Source organism: Narcine bancroftii, chromosome 10, assembly GCF_036971445.1.
Source record: "Narcine bancroftii isolate sNarBan1 chromosome 10, sNarBan1.hap1, whole genome shotgun sequence".
Lineage (NCBI taxonomy): Eukaryota > Metazoa > Chordata > Chondrichthyes > Torpediniformes > Narcinidae > Narcine > Narcine bancroftii.
In genome coordinates, this window is record NC_091478.1 from 27,619,072 (window position 1) to 27,643,450 (window position 24,379).

Genomic DNA, 24,379 nt, shown 5'->3' on the forward strand with positions numbered 1-24,379 from the left:
AGGGTTGCTGCTGCTCTCCGACATTTTATTATATATGTAAACTTCAGGACGACAAAGGGTGCTGATGAGAGAGAAGTGAAATAACCAGAATATTGTATTTTTATTCTAGATTTCATAAACTGTCAATTTTTAAGTTCCTGATGTTGCTATGCACAGTGACACTTTGTAGTACAAGACTGAAGTAGTGTAGGGTGCTAAATCTGGCCAGCAGGACAGCTCCATACAGCAGTGCATCATTATTCTCTGCCATCACATCCCAAAAAACACCTGCGCACAACACAAAATAGTTAATGCCCATCATAAAACATACTGCTAATTTTCAGCTTGATTTTCATGGGAGATGAGAGCAGGGGTAGCAGTAAAACAAAATGGCGGAGCTGTCAGAGCTGATTTAACGGCAACACTGCAACTGGTGTGGGGAAAGGAGACACTGCGATCCCCCCAGGGTTCTGCTGCCCAGTCCAACGACCAACAGCTTCATAAATGCTTTAAACAGCCTGTTGAAGGAAGCAATGGTGGTTTATTTTAAAATCCTATGACCATGGGGTCTGGGCCCAAGATGGCGATGCCTGTGTTCAGCAGCAGCCTTGAGGGGTTGCAGACTCCAGGGAAGCAAATGTCTGATACAGAGCACCAGAAAACGTGGAGACTGTCCCTCGTTTGAGAAGGAGAAGCAGAGGAGACGACCCTACAGGATAATGAGCATAGTGCCGGGCCAATGAGGGGCTCAGCAGCTGAAGAACACACAGGTGGCGGGATGTTAGTGACTCAAGGCAAGGAACCCACACAGGTTGTGGGCTGCTGGTGACTGCAGTCAAAGGACTCAGATTAGGCTGCGGAATGCTTGAGTCTGGCTGAAGGGGTACCAGGTATCGGACCCGGGATGCAAGAGGGTGCAGAGGGCACTGAAGGCTTCCTGATTGAGTCAGCGATTTGGATCTGGAGCATGGTTTGCTGATGGTTTGGACCGAAATCTGTGTGGCTGCAGGAGTACTGGAGGTAAATCCATGAACAATCATTGACTCTGGGTCGACTCTTTTATCTCTCTTACTCTGACTGTAAGAGGCGCTGGTCAATTTCTGCCGGTGGTGGATCTTTGTCTGCCTTATGGCAGACTAAATGCAATTTCATGTAATATTACATCTGTTTTTATTACATGACAATAAAGGAATGTTGAATCTTGAATGTATTAAAGCTTAACAAATGGTCCAAGTCTTGTGAATTCAGTATGTGGTATGGGTGAGATGACAAACGAGATTACCATGCAGGGACCTTCTATTGTTCCTCCCTGCCTCTCAATGCTGTACATGAAATTTTAACTTTGCAACTTCTTTTAAAGAAACGATATATTAACCGCCAGAAAGGATAGTTTCATGAATGACATAACTACATTTTTCAAGCTACATTGAAATTAATGATTGCTCAATTCTATTCTAGTGATTGTGCTACAATAACCCAGTCATTGAGTGGCACATTAAGATTTCCAGTGTGCTGGAACTGCAAGGCAAGAGTTTATCCCAAAAGACACGGTTTCCCAGTGTGTGGTATTGAATTATCACTCCCCAATTTCACTGCTTCCAAATCAGCGGTTCACGTTTGTGCAGGGCATTAATAAGATAAGGAATTTATAATTAAAAACCAATAGACTTTTAGCTTCATGCTGCTGCATAGGTACTCATTTTCATCTGCAAGTTTTATTACTTCTTGGGGGTATTAGCATCACCGGCAGTTCGCAGAGGGCTGATTGAAAATCTGCACTCCTATCACAAACTGCTGCACACTTGGCAGCCCAGGCATCGTCTTTGTAAGGGGGAGTAATGAACCTGAAAAAGGGAGTGGACACAGCCCAGAACGTGACAGGCAAAGTTCCCCCCACCATCAAGAACATCTACAGGGAATGCTACCGTCAGAGAGCAGCAGCAATCATCAAGGATTCACATCACCCAGCACAGGTTCTGTTCTCACTGCTGCCATCAGGAAAGAGGTGTAGGCGCCACAAGACTCGCACCACCAGGTTCAGGAACAGCTGCTACCCCTCCACCATCAGACTCCTCAACAACAAACTCAATCAGGGGCTCATTTGAGGACTATTACTTTCCACGTTTATTGCTATTGAATATTTATTTTCTGTACCACACAGTGTGTTTGCATTGCCTCCTTGTTTACACTTCTCTCTTTTGTATACATATCCTTTCTTGAGCACAGGTTGTTTTGCACTACCAATAAGTATAAATTCTGCCTGGCCCACAGCAAAAAGACTCTCAGGATTATATGTGATGTCATGTATGTAGTCTTGACAATAAATCTGAACTTCGAACCACGCAGGTCTACTTCTCTCACGGCTGGGATTTAGGGTTCACCAGTCATTGAGCCCTACAGCACAGAAACAGACCCTTCGGCCCAACTTGTCCTTGTCAACCAGGCTAGTCCCATTTGCCAGCATTCAGACAACATCCTTCGGAGCCTTTCCTATCCCTGTACCTGTCCAAATGTCTTTTGACCATTACAATTGGCTTTAATTGTACCACTTCCTCTAACAGCTCATTCCACACATCCACCCACCGTCTGTGTGAAGAATGTGCCCTTCGTATCATTTGTAAATCAGAATCAGGTTTATTCTCATGAACATAGGTCATGAAATTTGTTGTTTTGTGGCAGCAGTATGATGCAGAACAAGGTACAAAATTACTATAAATTACAATTTTGTAAATATGAGTTAAAAAATAACCAGTGCACAAAAAAAAGGAAAAAGTGAGTTAGTGTCCATAGGTTCATTGTCCATTCAAAAATCTGATGGCAGAGGGGAAGAAGCTGTTTTTGTAATGTTGGGTGTTCATCTTCAGGCTCCTATCTCTTTCCTGATGGTAGCAGTGAGAAGAGGGCATGGCCTGGGTGGTGAGGGTCTTTGAAGATGCAGGCTGTTTAATTGAGACACTCACTCTTGTAGTGAAGACTGATGCCCATGATGGTGCTGGTCAAGTTTGCAACTCTCTGTAGCCTGCTCCTATCCTGTGCATCGCCACTCCATACCAGACAGTGATGCAACCATAGAATACCTGTAGAACTCTTTCCCTTCTTATCTTAAAACAATATTCTCTAGTTTTAGATTTCCCTGCGTAATAAAAAAAAGATCTCCCCACATGATCATATAAACCTCCATAAGGATTTTAAAATTAAAAAACAATGGACTTTTATCTTCAATATATCTTAAACCTCTAATTTAGTTACCTTCTCTCCAGGGAGAATTGTCCAGCCTCTCTCATACAAGCCTACCCCAGTACTGGTGAAATTCTCATGAAGAATCTTCCCTTCACCCTTTCCAGTTTAATGATACCTTTCCCAAAGCTGTACCCCTCCAGAATGGCTATTGGTCTTCCTTAGTTGGCTGAGGTTGAGGAATATTGAGTCAGGCTTGGTGATGTTCTGCGGTTATGATTTTTTTTAACTTAGACACACAACAGGTAATTTCAGCCCACGAGTTCATGCTGCCCAATTTACACCCAATTAACTTACACCCCTGGTACATTTCAAACAGTAGGAGGAAACCGGAGCCCCCGGGGAAAACCCACGCAGACACGGGGAGAACGTATAAATTCACGCAGACACGGAAAGAACGTATAAACTCTTTACAGACAGCGCAGGATTTGAACCCTGGTCCTGATCACTGGTGCTGTAAAGGCATTGCATTATTGCACTAACCACTACACCAACTGCTACGTCAGTCAACTGATGGATAAAGCAACCAGCTAACATTGGATAGACTCTGAACAACACAGACAAGAACATAACAATCTCCAGTTGATAAAATGACTCATTAAATCTGCTGTTAGATTTAGCTTAAATTTAAAATCACACACCACTTCCCACTTAGAGAGCCCACATTTATAAGGGTTCACAGGTAATTTCCCCAACGCTCTGTTATTGATGCGGGTCCTTGGGAAGTACCTCACTGTTTCCTTAATCAGGCACTGAGAGGCAGATAATGATCTGACAGTGTGTAACCAGTTAGTTGAATAATGAATGACAAACGTGCTTACTCAGGGGGAGGAGAGAGATTTGTACAAATGTTTAATCCATCAAAGAAAGAGGACCAATATTTAAATGGTTCAAGAATATTGGGAGACTTTTATTTTCCAAGTTTTGCAGATCTGTATGAGTCAGCCAAGAGCAAGTGGTTGGATCCAAACATCGGGTAAAGCATGCAAAGTTATGCAGCAAAAAAAGGGCAGAAATAATTTCCTTTTCCATATGCATTTTAAGCCATTAATATTACAAATTTAGTGACCTCTAAACAGTGAAACATTGCTCCAATGAAATTATAAAGATCATATTTTCTGAAGCAATTCTCTTTCAGCTTTTATAGTACGATTTACAAAATCCGAGTAATTGAAATTGAAGATAATTGTTTTAATGTGGTCATAACCTATGTGTACAATAGTATTTAACGAGCAATTATCTATGAGTTACTGTTATTTTCTCCATCAATATTCTGCTACTTTTCTCAGATGGGGAAGAGATCCATTCAGTTGAGCGAGGTCTCAGTGCTACACGTGCAATAGGTTCTGTTTTTTTTAAAAAGGCACCAAATACCTTTTCCCATCTCTCTTGTTGCAGAATTTCTGCTTCCGGCAAAAGAAAGACCTCAGACAAGTGCCATGCTTGCCCGTAGGCTGGTGATTGGAGCCCTGGGCGTAAAGAGCAATCAGACCAAGGCAGAGCGAGAGGCAGAGCACAAGAAGCTGAAGGATGCTCGGGGTAAGTTGAACATTTGCAGTCTTTTGGCTTTCAGAGGTGACAGAAGTTGTTTTGTGAACAGACCAGTTAAATATCTCACTCGTAGTACAAGTAAGACACAGAGCAGAGTTACACAGAGTGATCAGTTGGAACAGGGCAAAGTTGACGTTGTTTTACTTTCCAGGAGTCTGATAATGGTGGGAAAGGAACTGTCCCTGAATCTGGAGATACATGAGCTCACACTGGTGAATCTTCTTTCTGACAGGAGGGGTGGGGGTGAAGAGGGTGGGATGATTCTTACTACATTGGCTGCTTTTCCAAGACAACAGGAGTTAGAGATGGAGCCGACGGAGGGGAAGGGGATGTGTGATGATCTGAGCAACCTTCACCACCATCTACAGTTTCTTGTGGTCTTGGGCACACAGGGATGCACCCTGACAAGATGCTTTCAGTGGTGCACCTGTAGAAGTTGTTGAGGGATGCCAAGTGATGCACTAAATTTCCTCAGGCTATCAGATCTTGATGATTATCTACCAGTTGTTGGATGGGTAGGAATTGTGAAACATTTTGGGTAAAGACATTGCTGTCATTTACATTGGCCATATGAACTAACCCACACTATTGTCGTATTCAGCCCCATGGGCTACGAATCCTTTGAGTGTCTGCCTAACTCCGTCGAGCGGTCAAAGTCACTGTTATGTGGATGTCTGTGACTTACTAGGCTGTGAATGCAATGACAAATGGCCCATGATATAGCGTAAACTCTATCACTTGCATAAAAAGACTACATTTTACTTACTGGGCAAAACCCACATCACATGTCCAAAAAAAATGGCAAATGGTGGCACTGCCAGAGCTGCTGTAGCAGAAGAGCTGTTGCTCATTTTGATCCGGGAGGGCGGGGAGTGGAGACACAGCGCTGCTCCATGGGGTCCAACCACCCAATCATAACGTCTGCAACACCGTACAGGATTTTACCGGCCTATTAAAGGAGTTGATGGTGTTTTTAATTAAAATCCTGCAACCACAGAAATCTGTCCAAGATGGTGGCACCTAATTTTGACAATGGCCACAGGGCGAGCAGCGGACCAACGCAGGGCATCAGAAATGGGACAGCAGCCCCTGTTCAGAAGAAGAAGCAGGGACAGGGAAGATGACCATAGCAGCAGACCAGTGAGGGACTCAGCAGCTGAAGGACCCACACAGGCTTCAGGCTGTTGGCAACTTGCGGTTGAAGGACTCATGGAATGGGGATTCATGGAGGTGCTGAAGGCAAAAAGAGCTCCTGAAGGGCTTCAGGCACTGAAAGCTCCCTAACCACGTCTCAGAGGTTTGGATCTGGAGCTCGTGTTGCCGATGAACAGAACTGTGTGGCTGCAGAGGCTGTAGGAGCACTGGAGGTGAATCCACGGACACTCAGTGACTCTTACTGTAAGAGGTGCTTGGCATTCACTAATGGCGACTATTTGCTTTATGGCAGGCAGAAGCAAATTTTATGTGATATTACATTTTCTGTATTATTATATGACAATAAAGGAATCTTGAATCTGTAATTTCAAATAGCTTCCCAGTGCTCAAAGAAAGATACTCAACCAAAGTCAGTGGCCTGTAATAGTGCTGTCAGAATACTGCCAAGAGCAAAATTAGACTGGAAGAAGAAACAGTTCAATGGCCCCTCAGAACTGCCAGCTTTTCCCAACTAAACGTGGAGGGACCTTAGGCTTCCAGGTGCAAATGTATCAGCTCTTCAGTGCTCCCAGACTCACCTGTGCTGTGTCATAACCTTCTGACAGAGCCCTGTAGGTGCGCACAAACATCCTCACAGTTCCCCGTACTGGGTGTCTTATGGTACCTGGGCCACATTAACTGGCCCTTGTTCAGTGAGCCCATTGACTTCAGTGCTGGACAGAAGGGTGTGTACTGGGTAATACAGTAAAACCCCCAGTATCTATGGGGATTGTGGATGCCAAATATGCAAATTTTCAGATTGCCTAAGGCTCACTTTCACAATTCCTAACTAATACACCTGGATTAGGAATAAACAGTTTGAAAGACAAATGATAATGCAAACTGTAAAGTAATTTGAAAAAAGAAATCAGTATTGTACTCCTTAATTATGTAAAGTTCACTTAAATCAGGTAATTCCCGTAACATACAAATTTAAGTTTATATTGGAACCCCGATCACTGGCAATGATACACCATTGCACTAACCGTTAGTGTGTACTAACCGTGCTGCATCGAAATTAACCCGCCCTCCCCAAAGTTTGCAGATAAAGCCTTACTAATATGCCAAATAATATACTAGTAAAGATAGACAATTACTAGCCAGGGACAGGGAGACACCTTGGGAGAGTTGCCCAAGCAGTGAGCACTATCGGCCACAACTCTTCATTCTGGGCACCGCCATTTTATTCAAATACAACTTTATTGAATCTTTATTCAATCTGCTGCTACAGGCAGGGCACGACCAGGGTGCTCTGCTGGCTGAATGCTTGCTCCCATCATTACCATGGATTTGAGTGTTGCTTTGGAGAACATTTACTTTTACAATTTAAAAATTTTATTTAGATCTTTATTTATTCTTATTTATTTTATTATTTTTAAATTTATTTCCTAGGTTTTTTTTGCTGGTTGCTTGAATTCCAGATAATGTATCTTTCTTACATCAACATGGGGTTGATTTAAATGTATTTAATTGTTTTCAATTATGTTTTGTTCTTTAGGTTTCTTCAAATGCTTGATAGTTTATTTTTAATCCATGAGATGTGGCAGCAGAGTAGGCCATTCAGCCCATTGAGACCATTCTGCCATTCCATCATGAGCTGATCCATTCTCCCACTCAGCCCCTTCTCCCTATAACCTTTGATACCCTGACAATTCAGATAATTATCAATGTCTGCCTTAAGTACACCCAACGACCTGGCTTTTACAGCCAATTATAGTAGCAAATTCACTGCTCTCTGGTGAGAAATTTCTCCACATTTCTGTTTTAAATGGGTGCCCTTCAATCCTGAATTTATGCCCTCTTGTCCTTGACTCCCCTACCATGGGAAACGACTTTACTCCGTACAGGCCTTTCACCATTCTAAATGTTTCTACGAGGCCACTGCCCTTCATTCTTTTGAACCTCAAAGAGTATAGTCCAATCATACAATTATTCAATCTGAGTCACAGTTTTGACATCTGCTAAGCCCAGGGGCAACCCTCTCAGCTGTTCTCTACTGCTCTGGCCTCATTGATCATCTAGAGCAGTCTTCTCAGCATCATGTGGCACCTGCAGGCAGGTTCTACTGGTGTGCCTGCTCCAAAGGCATCTGACATTGGCTCATCACTCAGCTTGGAATAAACAATATATCAGAACCTAAGTGGTTGACGAGTTAACAACAGCACACAAAAGTGCATGGAGAATCTCAGCAGGTCACGCAGTATCCATAGGAATTAAAAGGCAGTCGACATTTCAGGACTGGGCCCTTTGTCAGGAATGTTGCCTGAATAAAAAAGTGAAGGGAGGAGGGAGGAAGGGGGAAGAGCACAGACTAACAGGTGAATACAAAAGAGAGGGTAGAAGAAAAAGCAGACTGGTGAAGAGGGCTGCAAAGGATAGCTCTCTGCTTGGAGGAAGGGGAAGACTTGGGGAGCTGGAGGACGGGAGAGAGTGGCATAGGGAAAGAGAGAGACTAGGGGAGGGGGAAATTGGAGGTGGTGCCTCTTCATGCTTGTGGATTAAGTGGTAGAAAGCACGTAGGGAGAGTACACCCAGTCACCCCGACATCACAGAGATAAAGCATGACACCTCTGCCATATTCTTCATCCTTTCAGTGGCAAACCTGATGTGAGTCATTGAGTTCAGTTTTTAAAAAATACTTTTGGCACATCATAAATGCAAGTTGCTGTTAGCGGAGGATTGGCATTGACAGTTGGTTCAGATGCCAGAAGGGGAGAATCAGCCAGCATTTCTGCTAATGGCTCCTGAGTCTCGTTGGAAAATGCACTACTGTGTGTATAATTCAGTGAAACACAAATAGCCCCTGTGGTTAAAAAAAAACTAGCCAGGGTTCATTGGCCAGCCTTGGCCAAGAAGGGTGATTTGGGAACGAGTTCCTGGATGGTGCAAAGTATCCATTGTAACGTTCTCAGTTCATGGATTAACACGTTCAGGAAATGGGTAAATTGTTCTTAGGAGGAAGACTGCCAGATAATACAGACGATCATGTTTATTTCATTATCAGATTGTGATATCTCTCGTATGTCTCAGTTCAGCTGGTTGCCTGCTGCCAGTTACACGAGGCTCAAAGTGGGCAATATTGCACAAATCGGAACGGTTAGGACAGCTTCTTCCCGCTGCCATCAGATTCCTGAATCATCGATGAACCTTACTTTTTGTGCACTCGTATTGTTGTATTATTTTTTCAATACAAATCTCATAAGATGGCTATAATATGTACGTTTACACTACGATTTGTTCATGACATTAAATCCTGATTCTGTTTCTGCTAATAAGCTTTACTTTTCAACCGGTTTTATGTACTGAATTAGCATCCATGAGGATTGAAGCACTTACAGAAAACAACAGGCTTATTGACCAAGGTCCAATGCAACATAAATGTTATAATGACGGCGTACTTTGCTTTTGCATGTTTTGACATTTGGATGAGAGCTGAAACTGAAGTCTGGTCTGCTGTTTCAGATCTTTGGAAGAGTTGACCCAACTGGCCTTGTGTGTGTGTTAGTGGGGGAATATGTTGGTGGGAGCATGTCTGTGGGGGATCATGTTGGGGGAGTGTGTGGGTGGGAATGTGTTGGTTGGGGGGCATATTGGTGGAAGCATGTTGGTGGGGATGTGTGCTGGTAAGGGAGTGTGTTGGTGGAGGAGTATGTAAGTGGTAGCGAATTGGTTGGGGAGCACGTTGGTGGGAGCATATTGGTGGGGGCATATTGATTGGGGAGCATGTTGGTGGGAGCATGCTGGAGTGAGCATGTTTGGAGGATCGTGTTCGTGTGGAATCGCGTTGGTGGGGCATCGTGTTGGAGGAGTGTGTTGGTGGGAACTTGTTGGTTGGGGGTATATTGGTGGGAGCGTATAGGTTGGGAAGTGTGTTGGTGGGGGCGTATAGGTTGGGAAGTGTGTTGGTGGGGGCGTGTTGGTGGGGCGTATTGGTTGGGATGTGTGTTGGTGGGGCGTATTGGTTGGGGGAGCGTGTTGGTGTGGACGTGTTGATGGGAGCATGTTGGTGAGGGAGTGTGTTGGTGGGGAAGCATGTTGGTGGGGCATATTGGTTGGAATGTGTTGGTGGGGCATATTGGTTGGGGGAGCGTGTTGGTGTGGACGTGTTGATGGGAGCATGATGGTGAGGTAGTGTGTAGGTGGGGAAGCGTGTTGGTGGGAGCGTATAGGGTGGGATGTGTGTTGGTGGGGCATATTGATTGGGAAGCGTGTTGGTGGGAGCTTGTTAGTTGGGGAGTATGTTGGTGGGGGCACATTGGTTGGGGATTGCGTTGGTGGGAGCATGCAGGTGGAGGAGGATGTTGATGGTGGAGCGAGGTGGTGGGAATGTGCTGGTTCTCACACCCTTCTGGCAGGCAGATTCTCATATGGGTGGTGATGACGAAGTCACCAGCCAGCCTTGTCTTCGAAGTCGTCTCAACTCTAGCCATGCAGCCACTGCCCATTTCATCATTGAGGCATCGACCACTGTGAAGAACTCTTTTTTTTTAAATTTTTTTATTTTTCACACCATAAACCACATTGACCATGATACATACATTTTTCTTTTCAAATATATACAGTGTCATTTTCTCCCCCCCCTCCTCCCATCCCACCCTCCATACCTCCCCCCCATCCATTTAAAGTACAAAATCTAAGATACATTAAACCAGTCAAACAATGTTGTCATTCAATAAAAATAAACAAGAAATTCCACTGAGTCAATTCTTTTCATTTCCTTCTCCTTTCGTTAATTTAGGCGGTGAATGTCCCCGGTAGGTTTTCTCTATTGTGTTTATGACAGTGTTCAGCTCCTTGTAACAGGAGTGACCAGTTATTTGGCTTCATGTGTTGTAGTGTCACGTAACTTAGGGAGACAGGAAGCCAGTTCCCAGCTTTGCTGCATTTCCACATTCCCACTCTATCCAAAAAAAAATTGGGATTCTTTACAGAAAACAACCAGCTAGAGGGTTTCTGCAGGTCGAGCAGCATCTGTGGAGAGAGGGGAACTCTCAATGTTTGAGGTTGAGACCCTGCATCAGCAATAAGACGGGAAAGAGAAAAGATCCATTGTAAAGAGCAGAAGTGAGGCACAGGTTGGAAGGTTATGGGTGAGTGAGGAGGGGGGGAAGGATAACAGGCAGATGGGGCCATGAGGGGGAAGTTTGGACTCAGGAGACAGAGGCAGGTGAGTGATAGGTAGAAGCAGACAAGGAAAATATTTCTTCCCTGTCCCATAACCCCAGCAAGTGCCCTCTTCCCCTAACACTCATTTTTGTCCCCTCTTGTTCCTGGTTCCAGTCACCTACTACCCATGCATTTCACCCACCAAGCCTCTTCCCCCATCTGGTTCCTTCTACTCTTTATCTCTCCCTTCAGTTCCCATGACATATCAGATTCAGCACTGGTAGACTTTGTGTCCTTACATTACCTTCCAGCAACCAATTCCACCTTCAATCTCCCCCTCCTCTATGTGGCTCCATCTGCCATTCCTCACTCACCCACTGGCCTTCTCCCTCTTTATATCTTCCCACTGCCCTCTCAGTCCTCGTGCATATTTTCGACCCAAAATTGTTGACAGTTCCTTCCCCCTCTACCAACCCCACAAATGCTGCTCGACCCACAGAGTTCCTTCAATAGTTTACTCTTTGCTCCAGATTTGCAATCTCTATGTCCCCAGGAAATTATAGATCAGTCAGTGGTTGGTAAGTTGATGGAGAAGATCTTGAGATGCATTTGGAGAGGTATAATATGATTAGGAATAGTCAGCACGGCTTTGTCAAGGACAGGTCGTGCTTTACATGATGAAGGAAGAGCAGTAGATGTCGTGTATATGGATTTCAGCAAGGGATTTGATAAGGTTCCCCATGCATATTGAGGCAGGGGATCCAAGGGGACATGGCTTTGTGGAACCAGAATTCACTTGCCCACAGAAGGCAAAGAGTGGTTGTAGAAGGTCATATTCTGCATGGAGGTCGGTGACCAGTGGTGTTCCTCAGGGATCTGTTCTAGGAGCCTTACTCTTCGTAATTTTGTATAAATGACCTGGATGAGGAAGTGGAGGGATGGGTTAGTAAGTTTGCTGATGACACAAAAGTTGGGGTGTTGTGGATAGTGCAAAGGGCTCTCAGAGGTTACAGCGGGACATTGATAGGATGCAAAACTGGGCTGAGAAATGGCAGATGGAGTTCAACCCAGATAAGCGTGAGGTGGTTAATTTTGGTAGGTCAAATATGACAGCAGAATATAGTAATAAGTTGATTCTGTGGTTCAGAAGGCATGTGGTGTATTGGCCTTCATTAATCGTGGAATTGAATTTAGGAGCCGAGAGGTAATGTTGCAGCTAAGTAAGACCCTGGTCAGACCCCACTTGATGCACAGTTCTGGTCACTTCACTACCAAAAGGATGTGGAAGCCATAGAAAGCATGCAGAGGAGATTTACAAGGGTGTTGCCTGGTTTAGGAAGCATGCCTTATGAAAACAGGTTGAGTGAACTTGGCCTTTTCTCCTTGGAGCAGCAGAGGATGAGAGGTGTTTAAGATGATGAGAAGCATTGATCGTGTGGATAGACAAAGGCTTTTTCCCAGGACTGAAATGGTTGCCACAAGTGGATACAGGTTTAAGATGCTGGGGAGTAGGTACAGAAGAGTTGTCGTCAGGGGTAAGTTTTTTACAGCAAGAGTGATGAGTGCGTGGAATGGGCTGTTGTCAACAGTAGTGGAGGGGGATACGTTAAGGTCTTTTAGATAGGCTTTGGGAAAGCCTAGTAATTTCTAAGATAGGGTCATGTTCAGCACAACTTTGTGGGTCAAAGGGCCTGTATTGTGCTGTAGGTTTTCTGTGTTCTATGATTAAATGGTGGGCAGATCGATATGTTCAATAGCCTATTTCTGCTCCTGTGTCTTTTGGTCTGGAAGATTCAACCCATGTCACTGGAGAAAGAGAAACAAATGTCTTTCTTTGCCTATCACGACATAACTTGATTAAATGTCATTTGCCTTTCATTGGTTTTGAAATGAGATAAGAATTTATTGTCATAGATATAAATACACTGTACAGATGCACCAAAATTCATGCTTGCTTCAGCCATATATAAGATACACTGACTATAATAGGTACACATTAGATTACCACCCTGCACCATGACAGAAAATTATAGATAAATATACAAAATTGCAGTTAGTGCAAGAAAAAACTAACTTTAAAAGTACAGATAGATATTTTAGTGATCCTGAAGTATTTTATGTTTAGAGATAGGGTGGTACTAGAAACTTTCAAGAGCTTGATAACTCCTAGAGGTACTGGTCTTTAGGCTTCTGTACCTTCTACCAGTAAGGAGCAACGAGAAGAGGTTGTGACCAGGGTGATGGGGGTCCTTTATGGTGTTGGCTGCCTTCTTGAGGCAGCGCCTCACATAGATATTTTCAGTGTATGGGTGATGGCCAAGTTTCTCACTTTCTGCAGTCTCCTGCATTCCTGGACACTCAGGTTTTCATTGCCAGATCTTCCTGTGCAGATATTAGACCTCATGTTTGCCTCCATAATTGTTGCTCCATTCACATGGTTGTGCATTGGCTGAGAAGCTCTGGAGACAACAGTCTGCATACCCACTTTAAAGATGATTGATTAGCTTTGCTGCCAACTGAGAAAGAGGTCAAGCCCATCTCTTCAAATCAAATACAAGCTTCATGAGAGTTAGTCAAATATATATTTGATTGACAGCTTCCTGCCTTCTAACTGATAATTATTTAAATTAGCTGGGATGTCATCATTTTTCTAGAAGATCTTTGTTTCCAAGTTTCACTTTTGTCTACAACTTTATGAAATGTTTTGTGGATACTGACAAAGGGCGGAGGGAGGGGGAGGAGAAGTGCAAGCTAGATAACAGAAGTATTTAGAGTGGTCATTGAGAAATATTTTGAGGACTGTGGGGAACTGACACAGAAGAGGCCAGCGTAGATCATCCATGATCATACAGTGAGCTGACTGAGGAACCAAGTCCTGAGGAACCAATTTTCCTGGACCCAACACACAAATGACATCATGAAGAAAGCACATCAGTGCCTCTACTTCCTCGGGAGTTTGCAGAGGTTTGGTATGACATCATAAACCCTGGAAAATTTCTACAGATGTATGGTGGAAAGTGTGCAGACCATTGTGCTGTAGGTTTTCTATGTTCTATGATTAAATGGTGGGCAGATCGATATGCATCTGTACAGTGTATTTCTATCTATGACAATAAACTCTTATCTCATTTCAAAACCAATGAAAGACAAATGACATTTAATCAAGTTAGGTCGTGATAGTCAAAGAAAGACATGTGTTTCTCTTTCTCCATTATGGTCTGGTATGGGGACACCAATACCCCTGAATGAAAAGCTCTGCAAAAGGCAGTGGACTCAGCCCAGGACATCACAAATAAAACCTTCCCCACCATCAAAAGCATCTACAGGGAATGCTGCCATCAGAGAGCAGCAGCCATCATCAAGGATCCACACCACCCAGCACATGCTCTGTCCTCACTGCTGCCATCAGGAAAGAGGTCTAGGTGCCACAAGACTCGCACCACCAGGTTCAAGAACAGCTGCTACCCTCCACCATCAGACTCCTCAATGACAAACTCAATCAAAGACCTATTAAAGGACTCTTACTTTTGCACTTCATTGATATTTTTTCTCTGTTTTGCACAGTTAGTTTACATTTATTCATTTGCTTACATGTGTTTGTTGGGTCCATTTATTTTGCACTGCCAGTAAGGTCATTCTGCCTCACCCTCAAGAAAAAGAATCTCAGGGTTGTTCGTGATATTATGGATGTATTCTGATAATAAATCGGAATCTGAACTCAGAGGGTCTGACATCTTCCATGGAGAGAGACGTCAGTCATCGTTTCACAGTGAGACTCTTTATCATGACTAAATATTGAAAAATAAATAAATGTCTCAATGAAGGGTCCTGACCCCCAAAATGTTGAAAGACATCTCTCCCCATGGATGCTGCCTGACCCACTGAGTCTCTCCAACAGCTTGTTGTTTGTTCAGGTCCCAGCATCTGCAAGTCTATAAGCTTCCCTTCCATGACCATATTGAATGATAGGTCAAGTTTTAAATTTTAAATTTAAATTTTGACGTACAGCATTGTAACAGGCTATTTTGGCCAACCCAATTAACCTACAACCCCCCAATGCATCTTGAAGGGGAGGGGGGAGGAAACCAGAGCCCCCAGGGAAAACCCACGCAGACATGTCAGAAAACGTGGGATTCGAACCCCAGCCCCGATCACTGACGCTGTATCAGCGTTGCTCTAAACACTACACTAACCATCCCGCTCAAATTCAAGGAACGGATCCTGTTGTGTTCTTGTGAAGTGACACCTTACATTATTATTTCTTTATATCAGAGCAAAGCTAGCTATCTGCTAATTAGGATGAGTTGAATAATTAGTGAAAATTCAAACACTTTTACATCTTTTCAACATTAATTTAAAAGGTCTTTAGTCGTTTGCATTGAAGTCGCAGTTTGGTGTGGTGCTGATTACCATTTTTATTATTTTAATATTTCTGACAATAGGATATTTGACCCATTGAGTCCGTTCTGCTAACAGAGCATGCACATCCACCCCTCGTCCCTAATCTATTCTATCTCACGTGCCCACCAATTCTCCCAGTGTGCTCCCACCCAAAACTCTGCCTCCCCATTATACCAAGAGGCAGTTTACACCATCCAATTACCAACCCATCTATGGGATGCAGGCAAATTCCAGAAAGCACTCGGGTGGTGGGGGGGGGGACCTCATGTAGTGACAGAGACTGTGCAAACTCTGCACGACAGCATCCAAGGTCAGGATTAAACCTGGGTAGCTGGAGCTGAATATGGAAGCCTTTCCCAAGAGAAAGTACATTTTTTCCACATCCTTTTTGAAATAAACTAGTCTCCCACCAATGACCTAGCCAGGATCAATTAACTCAGCACACAGGTTCTCGAGGATAATTCTGAGAATGAGAGGTTTATTATATGAGGAGCATTTGACAGCTCAGGGCCTGTACTCATTGGAATTTAGGAGAATTGGGGGGGGGGGGGGGGATCAGAGTATATGGAGAAAGGTTGTTTCCTAAGGTGGGAGAGTCTAGGACAACTTCAGGATTGAAGGGTGCCCACTTAGAACAGAGATATGAAGAAATTTCTTTAACCAGTGGATGGTAAATCTGTTGCCATAGGCAGTTATGGAGGTCAAGTCATTGGGAGAGATTGATAGGTTCTTGATTAACCAGGGCAACAAAGGTTGTGTGGAGAAGGGGGGGTGCCTATTTCTGCTCCTATGTCTTATAGTCCTATTACATCACAATTGAAATTCATATCTTCCTGAGCTTTATGGCTGATAGCTCATCCAAGTGACCCTCCTTCTATTAGTTTCTGCAGGTTTAAAGGAAATCTCGTTCTCACATTTTCCCAATACTGGATTTATACTGCGCTGCTACTCCATTGTTTATTGATCCATGTGTTTAAAATTGTGCCGTGAACTCATTTCAGTGAGCTGCCTAATGGATAGCCAAAGGAAAACAGGTTTGAGGTGATTGGCAAAGGAATCAGAAGCCACCTGAGGAAAAAATGATTTTATCGAACAAATAGTTATGATTTGGAATAAACCACAGATTAGATAATGGAAAGAGATTGCCTTCAATTTGGCAATTGGATAAATACCCCACAGAGGAAAAAAATATTATCAGGATATTGGAAAAGAGTGGGACTCATTGGGTTGTTATTTGAACAAACCCGAACTAACCAGATTGGTCAAATGCCCTCCTTCCGACTTGGAATATTCAGAGATTCAGTCCCTCAGAAGAGATGTTCACTCATCAACTGCAAACGTTTCGAGCCGCTAACATCTGTCTTGACACCCCCAGGGTTGGCAAGATACTAAGAAATTGTTCTCAGCTAATACACTGTCCACAATTTTATCTTACAGTTTATATAAATGAAATGAACAGCTTGATTGTTTGTTTTTTACATAGTCTAAAGCCCTCTTGTGAGACAACTGTCTTGTAATCACCATTCTAGCACTTATCTTGTGTTACAAGCAGTTTAACCTAAAAGTTTCTTTGCTAACTTAACCTTTTAACTAAATATAAAAAAGCAAGCATATAAAAGATTATTTACAAGGCTACTGCAAATTTTAAATTCAAATTCACTATGGTATGTATGTGTTTTCACAACAGTGCCACACATCAACAACATTGTGCTTTGCTCATTTATATCCAAGCCCTCAGAAGTGTTCAATGGAATGTTTTGTAACTTTAAAACTCATGCTCTCCCACTTTCGTAACTTTCCTGCTGTAGTACCTTATCCTGATAATGAAAGCAGTGTTGTCCAAGGAGACAGCAGAAGTCAGCAATAAAAAGTGAAAGCACAGAAATGCTGGTGGAACTCAGCAGGTCTGGCAGTGCACAAGGCCATGGACAAACATGTCGGCATGGAAATGGGGCAGGAAATTGAAATGGGTGGCCACTGAGAGAACTGAGAACTCCAGTGAATAATACCATTTTTTTAAGAATTAAATGCCTTGCTGAAAACAAAGCAAGCAGTAGAAGATGGAATATGCCCAAGTGTACTTAAATAAATGAGAACATAGACATGGGATGGTGTGAAGGACGTTTTTGTCCATAGCTCATTGGAAGTGGGAGTCATGGTCACAGATTCCAATCTTCGAGAAAGGTTAAAGAAATGATCTTGCGAGTGTGTACTTGTTAACTTGGCAATCTATATGTGGGATGATCCATTAAAATTTGTTGGAGATCAACAAAAGATAATTACGAGTCACAGATGCATTTGACAGGGCAAACAATTCACAAGAACATCACTAGGATGGGGGATTCGAGTCATGAGAGGCTGGACAGGCTGGGCCTTTTCTATTTTGAGGGTAGGAGGTATGAGAGACATAGGTAAGGGAGTCTATTTTCCCAAGGTAGGAAAATCTATAAAAGGGCCTAATGGTGAGCAGGGAAAGCTTTAAATGGGACTTGAAGGGCACCTTTATCTCGATAGATGGAGTGGGTGTGTGAAACAAGTTGTTAGGACAACTGGGAGTGGTTTCAAGGGATGTGGGAAATGGGAAGAGCTCAGGTAGATAACTCAGTCACCATGGGCGAGTTGGCCCGAACAATCTGTTTCTCTACAGTAAGAACTATGAATGTGATATAGTCTATGGCAAGCAATTTATAAAGTTGACAGATGGACTGTGGGCAAGATAGGTGTTAGACAAATGCTGGTTTCAGGGAAACGAGAGCAAGTTAGAACACAGAACATTACAGCACAGTACTGGCCTTTCAACAGATATAAACCTACTCCACAATCTAAATCTTCCCTTCATCATATCTATAACCCTCTGTTTTTTCCATGTACCTAACCAAGAGTCTTTTAAATGTCCCTATTGTGCCAGCCTCCACCACCACCCCCCCGGCCATGCATCTCAGGAACCCACTACTCTCTGTGTAAAACACTTACACCTGACATCTCCCCTGAACTTTCCTCCCCTCACCTTATGCATATGTCCTCTGGTATTTGTACTCCTGCCCTGGGAAAATAGTGCTGTTGTCTACCCTAACTATTCCTGTCATAGACTTGTAGATGAAGTTTGGGAGAAATTAAATGAGAAGAAAGCTGATAAATTTAGCATAAGGACATCAATGAAAGTGTTTGAGACTCCACTAAAAATAAGAACACAATGAATGGTAAAAGAAATGTAAAAATATATTTAAAAGCATTACATGGGCAATGATTAAAGAAAGAAAGGGGAATACAGGAGGAAAAACCAGAAAGAAAGCCAAATTGTAATCAGGAGCAAAGTTTAAATTAAGAATAAGATTAATATTTTGCAGAGCTATAAATAATAAGAGATAGAGACACCAAGGGACAGAGGTAATGACCTATCTTGTCGTGATAGCAAGATGGCAGAATTAGGTAATAATTACTTTGCTTTGGTATTTACCAGACAGGCTGAATGATCTCAATCACAATCTCCTCTCCTGCAGGAGTGCCTCAAGCCAGAGGCCTAGATCCATCCACCTTCAGCTGTTTGATCAATGCCCTTCCTCGGCGAGAGGGAGGGGTTAAAGATGCAGAAATGCTGGAGGAAGCCAGCAGACCTCGCAGCATCTGTGGAGGAAAAGCTATCTAACCAATGTTTTGAGCTTGTGCCCTTCTTCAAGGTATGAGTAAAAAGGAGGCAGGCATTGATTTTTTTTTAATAAAAAGGCAGAGGGAGGAGTAGAGACCAACAGACAAAAGGTGTTAATTGGATATGGTTTAGGAGGACGGGAGAGAGGAATGGTGAGAATTGGTGTTTGCTAGCAGTCACTCCGTTTAGTTCTTCATGAAACTCCAGCAGCGCTGTGCTGGCATATTCAGAAGGACTGCTCCCCTTTACCTTCTCAAGGACAGCTAAGGATGGGCAATAAATGCTGGACTCACCAACACCATCAGACTCATAAAATACATAGAACATTGCAGCACAGAAGTAAAACACGAAAGTGTGGTTGAAGTAAAAGCAGAATGCTGGTCAGTGTACTTTGTAAAACAAAGATGAAGATACATAACCAACTTTTCAGACTTGAGCCCTTCATCAAGGCCCTTCATCATGTACTCTGCCTTCGTTTGACTTAACTTTATACTTGTCCGGATTGAACGCCATCTGCCTTTTCTCTGCCCAACTCTGCATCCTGTCTATATCCTACTGTAACCTATGACAACCCACACTTTCCACAACACCTCCAACCTTCATGTTACCTGCAAACTTACGGACCCATCCCTCTTTTTCTTCACTCTGTCCGCATCAGTGACAGGGATCTCCCAGAGGCAAACCATTTCATTTTTGTGCCCCACTTCCTTGCTCACAAGTCTCATTCCCAGGGAAAGCAAAGAAATGAAAGGAGATGAGAAAATATCCATCCAGTTAAGGGTCCCTGGGGAGAGGATTTTGAGGTGGGTAGAAAGAAGAAGGTGAGTATTGCTATGAAATGCTGAGGAAGAGGTGTCTAGAATCTTTGAATTGGTAAAGCACAGAATATTATTCACCAATGAGCAAGGGTCATGCTCTAAAACATGGACTGCCTTTTTTCTTTCCATGGACACACCCTGTCCCACTCAGTCCCTCCAATTTGCTTAGGATTCTAGCATCTGCCATTTGTGCTTCTCAAGAATATTCATCCTCATGTACTGTTCCACCAAGACCACCCATAAATTGGAGGAAAAACACTTGATTTTCCATCTGGGCACTCTCCAATCGGATGACATTAACATTGACTTCTCTGGTTTCTATTAGCCTACTCCCTGTTCGCCCTCTCTTCCCCGTCCATCTGTCTTCTTACTTCAGCTCTCCACCCCCTTCTCTTTCCATTCACAGAGCCATCCCTCTGTATGCTGCAGTGCCCTCCCTTCCTTATCCTCCTATTAACTCCTGCCTGTGGGACAATGCTCCTGCCCACTGTCGGTCCCCCTGCACCATTTCCTTCGGGTGCCTACCAACATTTTTTCATACCTTGATGAAGGGCTCAGTCCAAAGCATTGGTTATGTATCTTTATCTTTGCTGTATAATCTCCTTTGAAGAAGACTGCAGAGCCCACCTCACTGACAAAAGGCAAAGGAGGAAAAACCCAACACCCAACCCCAACCAACCAATATTCCCCTGCAACTGCTGCAACCGTGCCTGCCTGTCCCGCATCGGACTTGTCAGCCACAAACGAGCCTGCAGCTGACATGGACATTACCCCTCCATAAATCTTCGTTCGCGAAGCCAAGCCAAAGAAGAAGATAAAATACACTGTTTGACCTCATGAGTTTCTCCAGCATTGCATCTTTACGTCTACTTCTGCATCCAGGTCATTTATAAAAATCATAAAGGTCCCAGACAGATCTCTGTGTAACTTCACTCATCACTGACCTCTGGACATGATCAAGATGATGTACGGTGATTTACGTTTGGGCTCGGCAGAATAATTACTAAACAAAAGTCGTTTAGACAAAATGAAAACCCACATCCCACTAAGTTGCACTCTTGCCTATTATAATATAGAAGTGCTACGGTGCATTTATAATTCTTTAGGATACGAATGATGAGCTGACAAGCAGTGATTCCTGGATGTAGAAAGCAAAGTGGAATAAACCCAGCAACCTCAAAATTATTAGCTTAACACCAGTTATGGGAAATATAATTGATGCCTTGCTTAGAGATGTAATAAAAAATCGTTTGGAGAACAGAAATGTCTAATAACGGCCAGTTAATGTGGATTAGAGTGCGGATTTCATGCTTGATAAATCTTTTTTTAAAAAGAATAACAAGATAAATTGCGTTGCCATGCAGCAGATGCAATATATTTGGCTTTCCAAAAAGCCTTCAGAGTGGCACTTGTATCTTTACCTCCTATGGACACTGTGAACCCTGCTGAGTTCTTCCAGCATTTCCATGTTTCTCCATAGTGTTATGTCAAGGAGAATAGCAGAATGGGCAGCAAGGGATCCGTAAGTGCATGGGTAGGTGGGGTAGGGGGTGGGGGGTTGTTTACTTGATAAGTGAAAGGAAGTGGTGTTCCACAGGAGGCAGCATAAGTAGCAGGTAGGAACGGTGGATTGAGTGCCTCAGTATCATTTCAAGTGTCATCACCGTCAGATCCATGCCTTTTAAGTAAGCTTACTGCAAAATATTTAACATTGTCTCCTGTAGCCACGAGCTAGGAGGAAAAATGAATGAGAATGCTGTGATTTAAAATTCAGAATCAAAATTTGTTGCCATGAACATGTGTCACAAAGTTTGTTGTTTTGCTGTAGAATTATGGGTGCAAATATTGCTATAAATTACATTTTTTTAATAAACTGGATAAATTTAGGGCATAGAAGAGAAAGTGAAGTAGTGTCTGTCGTTCATTGTCCATTCAGAAATCTGATGATGGAGGGGAAGAAGCTGTTTTTGTGCCATTCAAGCTCCTGTACCACCTTCCTGATGGTAGCCTTGAGAAGAGGGCATGACCTGGGTGGTGCAGGTCCTTGATGATAGAGGCTGCTTTCTTGAGACACCGCCTCTTGTAGATGTCCTAATGGAGTGGAGACTGATGCCCACAAATGCGATGGCCGAGTTTACATCTCTCTGTAGCCTGTCCCTGCTCTGTGGATTGGCACCTCCGTACCAGATAGTGATGCCACCAGTCCAAATGCTCTCCACGAGTAGAAATTTGCAAGAGTCTTTGATGACATCTCCTCAAACTCCTCACAAAGTGTAGCCACTGGTGAGCCTCCTTCATGATTGCATCAACATGATGGCCCCAGGGTAAATCCATGCCTGGACTATTGACTCTGCTTTACATAAGCTTACTGAAATAGTTGATATTTTCTGCTGTTGCCAAGATATAAGGGGGAAAAAAATTAGTGGGAACCGTGTGATTGAAAAATTCATTGAGATTGATGGATAAGGTTTTTTCGTTAAGAGCAGGCAAAGTGCAGTGAAGGTGATTGAGCAGTTGGCTGGAGTATGAATCGAGGCAGTTGGCTGGAGTATGAATGTCACCAGATTATTTTTAACCAGCAATAATGCTGCATAAACTTCATTTTGCATGGCTGTCACTGGCATTACAGGGAAAGCACAGTGGAGCATTACTTGAGTGTTTGATTGGAAAGGGGACTTTTTCCGCTTGACATATGCAATCACCTTCCTCTTCAAGACATTTGTTACATCGCAGGCCATAACACAGTTATTACCCACAACCAGAGCGCTGTTAACTCTTTGCTTCCTTGGAAATCTGATATACCTGCCTGCTGATCTCCACATCTTTGTTTTTGTTGAATCTCTGAAAACAAAGGGGCTACAATGAATTGGCCTTTGATAATAGCAATGGCCGAAGATTGCTACGAAGACTTAAGCAGCAAACTGCAGAGGAAATCAATGTGCAATAAATAAGTTACAGAAAAGAGAGGGGGGGGGGGGGGTTGAAATCGAGGACCTCCAATAATGGGCAATTAATCCATGACGTGTTGAGAAAATATGCTCCATGAGCACTTCCGATTCATGAGGCATAATAAAACCATAGAACATTACAGCACAGAAAATAGGAGCTTTGGCCCTATTTTGCCAAATTCAGAATGAGAATTTATCGTCATGAGCATGTCATGAAATTCATTGTTTCGCAGCAGCGTCACAGGGCAAATATTGCTATAAAATTAAAAATAAATAAATTAGTGCAAAAATAAGAGAAAGTGAGGTAGTGTCTGTGGCGGAAATCTGATGGCGGAGGGGAAGAAGCTGTTTTGTACCATTGGGTGTTCGTCTTCAGGCTTCCTTCCTGATGGTAGCAGTGTGAAGGTGGCATGGCCTGGGTGGTGAGGGTCCTTGAGGATAGAGACTGTGTTCTTAAGACGCCACCTCTACAGATATCCTCGATGGAGTGAAGAGTGGTGCCCGTGATGGTACTAGCCAAAGTCACAACTCCTTTTAGTTTTTCTCTTGTCCTGTGCATTGGCACCTCTGTACCAGATAGAATCATTATTCTGCACCCAGTCCATATCATTCCATATGCCTCCCCTCCGTGTACCTGTCCAAATGTTTTTTAAAAGTTAGAAATGAGCCTGCACTCGCGCTGCATTGCTTAAATAAAATGTCATTAGTGCAGAAGGATTTTATTCTTGGTAGCAGGTTGATAAGACACCATCTGTGCTCTCTTGCTTTTTTTTGCACAGCAGAGGATGATGCCATTGCTTGGATCTGCATAAACAAAAATATAACCTTTCCTTTTAATCACTGAGCTGCCTTATTTCCGACAGAAGTTGCAGTTTCACATTGCCACGTCTCTCAAAGGAGGTTATATGGCCTATTAAATCTGCTGGCTCACTGAGCCATCACTCAGAGAGTAATCTGTATCCAGACCGAGGTACAAAAGGTAATCATAGAAATGGGTACGGTTTCATCGTTCAAAATTCATTTGGGCAGAGAGGAAAGGTTTAGAAGAGTATGGGACCCAAAGGAAAATGGGTCTTGGTCTTCATGGATGAGTTGGGCCAAAGGGCCTGCTCCGTGCCGTGTGCCGCCTGGCCTATTTCCCAACTTTCTTCCCCTGTAACTTCTCATATAACCAGAGGCTTCACCCTGATGCCTGTGTGTGAAACTGGTTCAATCGGTCCCAAGGGCAGCACAGTTGGCATAGTGGTTAGTGCCACCCCTTTACAGCGCCTGTGATCAGGACCAGGGTTCAAATCCCGTGGTGTCTATAAGGAGTTTGTACATTCTCCCCTTGTCTGTATGGGTTTCCCCTAGGGCTCCGGTTTCCTCCCATCATTAAAAATGTATCAAGATATAGGTTAATTGGGTGTAAATTGGATGGCATAGACTCGTGGGCCAAAGTTACCATGCTGTCTGTTTGAAAAAAAGGTTAACGAGTCTGAACAGTGATTGAACAGTGG

The 24,379-nt window shown here is 43.3% G+C and overlaps 1 protein-coding gene across 13 annotated transcripts in view; it reads left to right on the plus strand.

Moving 5' to 3' along the window:
- The window catches only part of r3hcc1l (R3H domain and coiled-coil containing 1-like), a 271,007-nt gene that overhangs the window by 205,979 nt on the left and 40,649 nt on the right, over window positions 1-24,379 (plus strand). For 12 of the 13 annotated variants that reach the window (XM_069900333.1, XM_069900332.1, XM_069900340.1 and 9 more), the window contains one exon: window positions 4,615-4,755. In XM_069900333.1, the coding sequence (XP_069756434.1) occupies window positions 4,615-4,755 (141 nt within the window). Of the gene's footprint in view, window positions 1-4,614; window positions 4,756-5,764; window positions 6,288-24,379 lie in introns of those variants that run through there. The other variant, XM_069900341.1, reaches the window with a different exon arrangement.